The sequence below is a fragment of the Salvelinus alpinus genome, chromosome 3 (assembly GCF_045679555.1).
Source record: "Salvelinus alpinus chromosome 3, SLU_Salpinus.1, whole genome shotgun sequence".
Lineage (NCBI taxonomy): Eukaryota > Metazoa > Chordata > Actinopteri > Salmoniformes > Salmonidae > Salvelinus > Salvelinus alpinus.
In genome coordinates this window covers 41,681,141-41,692,864 of record NC_092088.1, presented here as the reverse complement: position 1 = coordinate 41,692,864, position 11,724 = coordinate 41,681,141, and the positions used below count along the sequence as shown (strand labels likewise).

At 42.9% G+C, this 11,724-nt stretch overlaps 1 protein-coding gene across 1 annotated transcript in view; it reads right to left on the bottom strand.

The window, feature by feature from the left end:
• LOC139570724 (serine/threonine-protein kinase 32C-like) overlaps positions 1–11,724 on the bottom strand; it is a 106,682-nt gene that overhangs the window by 4,060 nt on the left and 90,898 nt on the right. Inside the window, exons 5-11 of the mRNA XM_071392857.1 lie at positions 8,560–8,597; positions 6,218–6,307; positions 5,885–5,988; positions 5,519–5,635; positions 4,327–4,452; positions 3,232–3,360; positions 2,272–2,339 (exon numbers count right to left, since the gene is read on the bottom strand). Coding sequence (XP_071248958.1) covers positions 2,272–2,339; positions 3,232–3,360; positions 4,327–4,452; positions 5,519–5,635; positions 5,885–5,988; positions 6,218–6,307; positions 8,560–8,597 — 672 coding nt within the window. The remainder of the gene's footprint in view (positions 1–2,271; positions 2,340–3,231; positions 3,361–4,326; positions 4,453–5,518; positions 5,636–5,884; positions 5,989–6,217; positions 6,308–8,559; positions 8,598–11,724) is intronic.

The following is an 11,724-nucleotide window of genomic DNA, read 5'->3' as shown; positions in this document are numbered from 1 at the left end:
TGCCTAAAAGGCCAGCATCCCGGAGTCGCCTCTTCACTGTTGACGTTGAGACTGGTGTTTTGGGGGTACTATTTAATGAAGCTGCCAGTTGAGGACTTGTGAGGCGTCTGTTTCTCAAACTAGACACTCTAATGTACTTGTCCTCTTGCTCAGTTATGCACCGGGGCCTCCCACTCCTCTTTCCATTCTGGTTAGGGCCAGTTTACTACTCCCTTCACAGAACGGTGCACACAGTGTTGTACGAGATCTTCAGTTTCTTGGCAATTTCTCGCATGGAATAGCCTTCATTTCTCAGAACAAGAATAGACTGACGAGTTCTTTGTTTCTGGCCATTTTGAGCCTGTAATCGAACAGACAAACGCTGATGCTCCAGATACTCAACTAGTCTAAAGAAGGCCAGATCTATTGCTTCTTTAATCAGAACAACAGTTTTCAGCTGTGCTAACATAATTGCAAAAGGGTTTTGTAATGATCAATTAGCCTTTTAAAAGGATACACTTGGATTAGCTAACAACAACATGCCATTGGAACACAGGAGTGATGGTTGCTGTTAATGGGCCTCTGTACGCCTACGTAGATATTCCATTAAAAATCTGCCGTTTCCAGCTACAATAGTCATTTACAACATTAACAAATGTCTACACTGTATTTCTGATCAATCTGATGTTATTTTAATGGACAAAAAAAATAGCTTTTCTTTAAAAAACAAGGACATTTCTAAGTGACCCCAAACTTTTGAACGGTAGTGTACATACATACATACATACATACATACATACATACATACATACATACATACATACATACATACATACATACATACATACATACACATGTACACTCAACCACACAAGGGATAGGAGAGGAAAGAAATGTGTGATTAGAATACATAGTGGGGGTCTAAGGACTGTGATATACTATCTGTCTAGAGATTATGCCCAAGTAGTAAAAATAGAACTCAAGCTCCATTAATTACAGCAATAAGAAAACTAAATTTGCCATGCAGGAAGAACTCCAAATTATGCTGCAATCTCAGACAGGTAAATAATAAATGAGGTACTCATTTTTTCATTACATGAAATATGAACTATCACCAGTGTAGAATCTCTTAATATAAACACAGCATTATGGCAACAATATAGGGTCATAAAACGGCTATATATTTTTGTAACGCCATCATTAAGTCGAGGTAATGTACAGAGCATTTCTATATGACTTGCAGAGTGATGTCAACGTCACTGGAAGCAAAAGTGAACAGGGAGGATGTACAGTAGCACATAAACAGCTATTCACCATAAACTTAAAATGATGACTGCAGAAACCTAACTCCATTATAAGGTTGATTCATAACACCACCTTCTAACCTTTGGTATGACGACCACATATTGCATATTGTTCTGCAAATTATAGATTACACGGAGAAATTACCATGTAAATAATCGTTATATCATTTTAGTGCTTATGTCATATGTACGGGATAATCAACAAGGGGCTATGCGCTCTCGAAAAGAATGAACGACGTTCGATGCGATTACAATAGCGGAGAGGAACTAAACTTCCACGAAATTGCATCACGTTGCAGAGAACCCAGAGCCCCGAGTTGATTATCCCTTTTATACCATGGCTATAATTTAACACATTTGCCACTAGAAATGTGTACATTTGCCGGTAGAAATGTGTTCAACATCGACTGAAGTAGCTAGCAAGTTACTACAGTATATAGATAGCTACAGCAGTTGCCTTGGTAACCAAACAAATAGACTTGCTAGTTTAGCTGACCAAAACATTGGTCCTAACTTGATTTTTTAAAAGTTGAATTCAACAATGCCAATAATGTTTTCAATTCGACTTCTGCTTTCAAAAGCAACTCAAACATAGAACATGGAAGAATGAATTATAGCCATTGACTTCTACCGTGCTGATATACTATGCGTTACACGCTCTAGAATGCCCTTCAAGCCAATCAGGAATGAGTATTAAACAATACCATGGTATAAATAGAGCTAAGACTGATGTAACAATGTGTTTTTTTTATTGGTCTCCCAGGTTCAGTAATTGGGTCCGCGTTTATATCGTCTTAGTATATTATAGAGCTAACAATGCTTGGGATATTCATAAATATCTATTCATGTATATGTCAGCTTGCCTAGACCTTATGTAGGTGTTATGTCAGCCTTACGCATGCCACTTTAAATACAATTTCCCTAAATGGTTTAACATGAATGTATTTTGATTGGTCTCCCAGGCGAAGGGTTTCGTATGTGGTCTTACTTCTCGCGGTTGAAGATCATGAACTCAGACTGCACCACTTCAAGGCACTCCTGTAGGTAGTCGTTCTCCTGAGGGCAGCAAGGGAAGGGAACAGCCATCATCATCACACACACACACAGGGCGACAACGGCGGACGGGGAGATCAATTTCACCTCAAACAATCACCAGCGAGACCCGAAAGATTACAAACACCCCCTTCTCCCCTCCTTTAAATCACGCCTGGTGATTTGTTTGTGTTCCTTCCCTCAACGTTTGGCACGGGACAAAAATAGAAGTGCATATTTCCAAAAGCACTTGGGGGGGGGGCATCACAACACCACTGAAGGCTTCATCATTTAATAATCTATGTAATAACCCAGCCCCCCTCACACAATAGAAGGCCCGGAGTAAGATGGCGGCTATTGTTAGAATATACGAGTTTTACTGCAATTACAGCGCCCAGAGATCACTTTCGATAACACTGAAAGTCGACAATAATAACGTGGAGCTCGTAATGAGAGGCTTGGCGGATGAAAACCTGGCACAGCTCCTAAATATGGATTGTCTAACATCCATGGTAAATTGTGGCCGCAATCACAGATAATAAAAGTGGGTTTCTTAAAATACTGTAATCATGCAAGCAAATAACCGGTCTTCAAGACAAAGAGATGATGATATTCATGAAATGAAGGGACAAAAATAACAACTGGGGAACAGAAGGCTACAGAAGGCACCCTGCACTCTGAGTAAACCAAGACCTGCTAAACTGTCCAATACCTCAGGTTAAAGCACTATTTACAAGGGTTGAATTCTTTAGGGGATGACGTAGCAAAACATTTTGCAACGGAAAACACAAATAAACGTTTCTAATTGGACAAGTTCAGGTAGTAACCTCCAAGTTTCAGTCCGTTTTCTTCAGTTTGGTGCCTAATGAACATGACTCAGGCACAGTCAGTAGTGACTGGGTGATGTGACACTCACCGACTGGGAATCCTTGCTGGCTTCCCGTGACCTGTTCTTGGCCAGTCTTTTCTTCTTCTTGTGGAGGGGACGAGATTCTAGTATCATCTCCTCCAGCTCAAAGGTGGGGTCGCAATGCAGACGGCCCTTCTGTGGACCCAAGACACACAGTACACTAATGAATGAATATACACTAATACAGGCACACACACGTGTACCTGCAAGTTAGCATTTCATTGTACTGTATTTGTGCATATGACAAATACGGTACATTCGGAAAGTATTCAGGTCCCTTCCCCTTTTCCACATTTTGTTACGTTACAGCCTAATTCTAAAATTGATTACATAAATTTCAATCTACACATAATAACCCATAATGACAAAGCGAAAAAAGGTTTTTATAAAATAAATAAAGTACTCAGACCCTTTGCCATGTGACTCGAAATTGAGCTCAGGTGTATCCTTGAAATGGGTTTTCATGGCCGAGCAGCCTAAAATCACCATGCGCAATGCCAAGCGTCGGCTGGAGTGAGGCTCACCGCCAAATCTTAACGCTACAGCACACAATGACATTCTAGACGATTCTGTGTGTCCAAATTTGTGGCAACAGTTTGGGGAAGGCCCTTCCCTGTTTCAACATTACAATGCCCCCTGTGCACAAAGCGAGGTCCAAACAGAAATGGTTTGTCGAGATCAGTGTGGAAGAACTTGACTGGCCTGCACAGAGCCCCGACCTCAACCCCACCGAACACCTTTGGGATGAATTGGAACGCCGACTGCGAGCCAGGCCTAATCGCCTAACATCAGTGCCCAACCTCAGTGCCCAACCTCACTAATGCTCTTGTGGTTGAATGGAAGCAAGTCCCCAAACAAATGTTCCAACATCTAGTGGAAAGCCTTCCCAGAAGAATGTTGGCTGTTATAGCAGCAAAAGGGTGGGGGGGGGGGGGGGGGTTAACTACATATTAATGGCCATGATTTAGGAATGAGATGTTCGACATGCAGGTGTCCACATACTTTTGGTCATGTGGTGTATATACTGTATTATGTGTGAATCAGTGTCCATAAGCTGAAACTTCTATGCTCCTCTGTGATAGGTTTATGGTCCATGCTTACGTTAGGAACGAACCCAGCATCTATCTTCTTCTCGTAGACAGCGTCCCAGTTGATGTCAGAGAGGTAGGGAGCCGTCTGCATGTGAGACAGGCTGGAGAAACGATGCTCTGGGTTCACAGTCAGCAGCTGGGAGGCACACACACACACACAATTATATCTAATTTAGACCCATTAAAGATTCAAAAGAATATCATCTCTACAGAGAGATACACGTCATTCCTTCCTAAATTCCCCTCAGGGATTAATAAAGTTGTATTGAAGGTGAAAACCTTATGACTGTAGACAAAACAAGTCGAATGCTAAAATCAGATCCAATAACCTAGGTGGTGTCACCATTAGGGGGCACTCTTAAGTCAGCCACAGTCGTACAGTACAAGGATCAGGTCCCTTATGAATCCAAAATAAAGATGTTACCCTGATTTGCATAGATGGAATCAGAGAAGGATTGAGATCATTGTCAGGGGAGAAACTAAATACATGTGACTTGTATCAATATTGTTGTATCTACAATGGAGGAAAACAGCTGTTTGACTTCACCGTGGTACAGCTTAACATACACCTAGGAGAAATTATTTGGGGGGGATGTGGTCCGTTGTCATGGCAACAGTCTCTCTCCCAACTCTCCCACACCCGAAATTCCGACGGCGAGTCATTTCTCCCAGAGGGCTGGTTAAGTCTGTCTCGGTGGAGTTCAGACATGGTAATAGATCAGCAGCCGAGCGGAAGAGACCGATGCCATCGCTCTGGAGTCTCCGCTTTGGCTCTGAATGGAGCAGACACGCAGAGTAGAGAGTAGTCCCTCACTCCTCCGTCTCCCTGCCACTCCATCAGTCTCTCCTCCCTGACCTTACCTCTCTCAATCTCTCCCGTTCTTACCCTCTGGCCTCAGGCCCTTCTCCCTCCATCCACGTTCACCTCCACTACTGCTGCGAGCCCCCCCCCCCCCACCCGCAATTATGATTAGCCTCCCACTGTCTTCTGACCACTGCCTCGACTCTCTACTCCATTGTACACTCTCCCCCGACAACTCTCCACACAGCAGCCCATCTCTCCACTTCTGGTCCATCTTCCCTCTTCCACTCCCCTCCCCTCCTGTCCTGTCCTCTCCCCTCCTCTGCTCTCTTCTTCCCTGCTCTCCTCACAACTTTCCTCTGCTGTCCACTTTTCCCCCTCCCCTCCCCTTTCCACTCACCTTCCTCATGAGATGGACCAGGTCCTTGGGCCAGGCGGTGTTGTACTGCACACTGACGGTACTGAAGAGCTGCATTAAAGACTCCACTGAGTTACTGGCATGGATTTCATAGGGTCTCTGACAGAGGGAGAAAGAGAGAGAGGGTATGAGGGAGAGGGAGGGAAAATAGAGAGATTAAGGTGGTATGAGAGAGAGGCAGGGAAAGAGAGTGAGAGAAAAAGAGGGAGGGAGATAGAGGGGGAGGAAAGCATAGACAGACAGTGAGAGAGAGAGAGAGATGGAAAGAGATAAGTATCAACCACATACAGTAAGCGTCAGTTGTCATAACTCAAGAACAGCTCCACTGCCCAGAATGCCTTTCCTTACCCATCCACGCAGCACCTCGAAGACAGTCACGCCTAGTGACCACCAGTCCACCTCAAAGGCATAACCCGTCCCCCCACTCACAAAGGACTGGAAGATCTCTGGTGCTGAAGGGGATACAACAAAGACAGGTTCAGACAGCTAGGCTACACCCAGTCAAGACCATAGCTTACTGATGGATATTTACACAGTATGTTAATGATAAGGTTTCCGGGTCCCAGATCTGCCTTGTCATAGTTGTGGCAATGACCATAAGAGTTGGCAAGACGCCACAAACAGATCTGGGACCAGGCCAGTGATAAGGGTTTCCAAGGGTTGAAGGAATAACAGTCTTACCCATGTAGGGCTTGGTTCCAGCTAAGGCAGTGGCCCTCTCTCCATCCTTGATTATTGTAGCAACGTTGAAGTCTGTCAGGTGGGCGTGGCCTGTGAAGATATCGTGCTTATGGTGCATTCATAACATCTAATTTTATTGGTTAGTGGGAAACATGTCTACCATCTCTGAGCTCCGACTTCTCCCATATGCTGAACTCTCACATCGCATATTAAGGAAATTACCTTGCCAACAGCATTTTCGGCAGTTAAATGGAACAATAAAACATTATTTATAAAAACAATCTATTAATATGGGTTTCGAACACTAGAATTTGTTATTAGTAGTATTTTCCAATTTTCCCATTTGTCATGAATGCAGCATCAGAACCAAACTACTTATATTTAACACAACATCCATAAAATTCAAAAAACATGTTTATTTCTCCAACAAAACTAGCCAAAATAAACTTCAAGCTACAGTATCTAACTCTGACTAACTAACTGTAACGAAAAATAAAACACAAATAGCTTAATGAAAACATGATTCAGTGTGTCAACAAGACTTGTGTGCCGGAGTCTGGTCTAGTGGTAGTACTGCCAAATCCAGACCACATATAACCGCTAGCGACGGGGTTATGAATCCTGCCACGGCCCCTACTAATGTGAAAAATCTGTTGATGTGCCCTTGAGCAAGGCACTTAACACTAATTTTCTCCAGGGGTGCCAAAATACTATGGCTGACCCTGTAAAATAACACATTTCACTGCACCTATCCGGTGTACGTGACAATAAAACATATACAGTGCCTTGCAAAAGCATTCCTTGTATTTCTTCACATTGTGTTGTGTTACAAAGTGGGATTAAAATGTATTTAATTGTCCTTTTTTGTCAACAATCTACACAAAATACTCTAATGTCAAAGTGCAAGAAAAAAATGTCATAACTAAAATAGCTGTTGCATAAGTACTCAAACCCCTGAGTCAACACGTTAGAAACACATTTGGCAATGGTTACAGCTGTGAGTCTTCTTGGATAAGTCTATAAGAGTTTTGCACATGTGGATTGCGCAATATTTGCCGATTATTCTTTTCAAAATTCTTCAAGCTCTGTCAAGATGTTGGGGATCATGACTAGAGAGCGATTTTTAAAGTCTTGCCATAGATTTTCAAGCAGATTTAAGTCAAAATTCTAACTTGGCCACTCAGGAACATTCACGGTCTTCTTGGTAAACAACTCCAGCGTAGATTTGTGATGTAGGTTATTCTCCTGCTGAAAGGTGAATTCCTCTCCCAGTCTCTGGTGTAAAGCAGACTGAAGGAGTTTTTTCTCTAGGATTTTGCCTGTGCATAGCTCCATCCCGTTTATTTTTATTCTGAAATAGTTAAGCCCCCTCAAGCAAGTTTAGATGCCAATCGCCATATAAAGTCCAAAGAAGAAAAGGTCTGGAAGGAGGACAGATGACTAGAAACGATTCGGTTGACCGTTTTACGTGTGGATTAATTGTTGGAGGACCTTGTGCATTTCAGGTAAAAGAACAACTCTACGTTTATATCCCAGGACATATTAGCTAGCAACAGCAAGCTAGCTAAATAGGACAAATGAGATAGCAACCGCAAGCTAGCTAGCTAAATTGCTATAAAAGTTTGATGCTTTTCAACCTGTCCCCAAAATAATAGAATGTTTAGCTGTTTTAAAATCCCTGAGCGGTTTACTTCCTCTCCGGCAACTGAGTTAGGAAGGACACCTGTATCTTTGCAGTGACTGGATGTATTAATACACCATCCAACATGTAATTAATAACTTCACCATGCTCAAAGGGATATTCACTGTCTCCTTTGTCTTTATGTTTAACCATCTACCAATAGGTGCCCTTCTTTGCGAAGCATTGGAAAGCCTCCCTGCTTTTTGTGGTTGAATCTGTGAAAGTGCTTGACTCAGGGACCTTACAGATGTGTGGGGTACAGAGATGAGGAAGTCATTCAAAATCATGTTGAATCCTATTACTGCACAGCGTGAGTAAATGCAACTTGTTATGCGTCTTGCCATAACAAAGGGGTTGAATACTTATTGAATCAAGACATTTCAGCTTTTCATTTTTAGTTAATTTGTAAAAATGTCTTAAAACACAATTCCACATTGACATATGGGGTATTGTGCGTACGCCACTAACGCAAAATCTCAATTTAAATGTAAATTCAGGCACAACAACAAAATGTGGAAAAAGTCAAGGGGTGTGAATACTTTCTGAACGCACTGTAGTATGTTACATGACGGTAAAACCTGTACACAGGTCTGTCTGTGACATGTCGCGAACATGTAAAGAGTACAGGACAAAAGTAATCTCTAAGAGGAGGCCTGCTCACCTTGCTCGTCCAACAAGATGTTGTCTGGTTTGATATCCCTGTGAGAGAAAGAGGGAGAGAAACACACATACATCAATGTCTAAGAACATGGAACTATTTATAGTCAATATAATACGTGTGTCACAGAATGTGCGTTTCTAAGTGCGCACGTGCATCTGCTTGCACGTGTGTGGAACAGAATGTGTATCGGCGTGTTGAGGCTTGTAGGTGTGTGTGTGTCTTGACGTATTTTATTCTATGCTTACATCACGTGGCTGTGTATTACATATGCGAATGCGTGCCCAGGTGTGTATGTGTTGCGATGTATCGATCCCTACAACACTACATTGGACATGGATGAGCGGGAACATGGCGATTTCCAATCCAATCCCTTGGAGACACTTGCAGGTTTTCTCCACACATGCTTATTTCATGGGGCACCCATGCAGTGGAGACCCAACACAAACAACACCTTGGTGTTTACCCACCAGTGCGGCCCACAGCCAATTAGCAAAGCCCACACCACTTTTTAAATTATGCAGCCTGTCACGCAAGTGTGACTAATACATTTAGTCCACATAGAGAGTCTCATACACTACACTAACATGATATCAGGATATATCAAGACCATATCAGGATATATCAAGTCTTTTTTTAACTGGTGTATTCCTCAAGAGGTTTAATGGGGCTCCCGAGTGGCGCAGCGGTTTAAGGCACTGCATCTCAGTGCAAGAGGCTGAATCACATCCGAACAGTCCCTGGTTCGAATCTAGGCTGAATCACATCCGGCCGTGATTGGGAGTCCCATAGGGCGGCGCACAATTGGCCCAGCGTCGTCCGGGTTTGGCCGGGGTAGGCCGTCATTGTAAATAAGAATTTGTTCTTAACTGACTTGCCTAGTTAAATAAAAGGTTCAATAAAAAAAATGAAGAAAAATGGAAATGTAATCACAAGCCCAAGCCATTTAGCCCACAGAGTCCTCGTCTCATACACTACACTACTATAAAATGCATGTGCACTAAGGCTATGCTATACCAAGAGGTAAGTCTATATTGCTAACTGATGTATTTCTCAAGAGATTCAAATGGAAATGTATGGGAAGAACTCCAATATGAAAGCCCCGATATCGCAAAACCAGCTCATTCTGGTTTTGGGATAAGGAAGTAACATTCCTGTTAGTGCCGAGGCTATTCTATACCAAAAAGTACATCTCTATTGCTAACTGGTGGATTTCTCAAGAAGTTTCATGGAAATGCATTCTATTCATGCCCTATAGCCATGCGAGAAAATCCAATATGAAAGCTCTGCCGCCCTGCCATACCACCACCGTGGTTATTTGATTTGTAAAACCATACAGAGCATTGCTCATTGAACACAATTTTTATTTTACGTGACTAGCAATGCAGTCAACCGTGTTTCCCAAGCATGGAAACTCCAGCAGCAGACGACTGACAAGTGTGAGGTGGATATCCACCTCAAAGCCCTGCACTTTAGAAGTGGGAAGTAAAAAAAAAAAAATCCACTGTTTTAGTTTGTCTCCGGTGCAGAAGAAGAAGAAAAGAGGGGGAATGTTCTGGTGTTCTTTGGGGACTTCTTCGCTTGGACAAATTTTTCATTCCTCGGGCATCATGGCAGCAGCAGACTGTTGCTAGGAGACACTTCTTCCCCCAGTTGGTGCAACAACAAAAAAAAACATAGTATTTTCCTTTCACAAACCCACAGCGTGAAACCAAATTGTAGAGCAGGAGATGGCCACAGATACCTAGGGATTGGACTTGGCCTCCTCCAGCAGACACAATTGTGTCAGTCAGAACAGTTGATGCCAGGATGAGATAAAAACAGAGAAACTTGGTAAAACTCTTTTTTTAACTGACTTCATTGGCATTTAGATAATCAAGAAGGCTTGGGCAGTATACTGTATATCGCGGTATTTCGAAATACCGACGGTATGACTTTTTTTGGGGGGTCCCCCGCCTCGCAGGGGCTGCGGGGGTGCAAGCTACGCCACTGATTATAGCTATAAGAAATCTAGTATAACTATAAGAAATCTAAGATGTGTCAAATAAATTATATCCAGCTCAGGGCTCCAGCTAGGTTTACTAACTTGCTAGCTAGATGTCAAGATCAAGCTTCTTGGTTACAGCAGAGACATTCAATCCCCTCCTGGATCAAGATCCCTGTTGCCTAACTTGTTTTGTGCATAAAAAAAAATCAATACATATATATTTTAAATAGCACCCCTTGTGTGCACTTCCGGTAATACCGTATACCCCGGTATGGTACAGAAACGGTACGACAATCTGGATACCGCCAACCCGAAGCACATTTATCAAGTTCACGAGGTGAAAATGTTTTTAATTAACTGCTGAGTTTAAAGAAAGGACAAGTGTGTGATGATCTAGTTGGATCGACATCATTGTGTGTATGTGTGTGCTCAACGGCACAAACGCACACACGCACTCACCTTCTCACCAGTATGCGAGCACCCACACAGTTCTTTGCACTTTCGAGGAGCGATTTGCTGAAAACGAGCTTCGGAATAAAGGTTAAAACATCTTGAGGCCATCGGTGAGTGGAGTTCAGGGTCTACAGGGACCCAAACACTTTTCATTTACAGCACTGACACTTTTCACTGCACTCGGCAATTTCAACAAAAACTCACGACTGCAAGTCATCCCACGCTGAAGAAGATTGATGGTTACAGCAACATAGATACCGGAGCTTTGTTTAGATATGCGAAGAAGCAAAAATGAAAGGAGAATTCCCAGGTGATTATAGAGACAATTCTGTTCAGCAAAACAACAGACTGCTGGACACACATAGCCTATAGGCTCCTAAACCCATTTAAGTTTCAAAATCTGATGGAGAGAACTCAGCTCCTTAAAAAGCATACAAAAGAACTAAATCACTGTCCAGTGATATACTAGTCAATTAAAAGCTGTGGCTTTTCCTCCGACGAGCCCACATATTGAAAGGCTACATCATCAGACCAAGAGTGGCGGTTCTCAAGTACTGCAGTGAGGTGAGCGTGTAGCCGGTGTCAGAGCCCGGGACAGTGAAAAGAGTGATGCAGGACTACCCGCTCTGCCCCGGGGACACACAAGACAGATGAGAAAAGAATGATGATGCATCATTACACCCCCTAACGCAGGCCATTCATCTCCCTCTGGACATGCAGGCGACGGG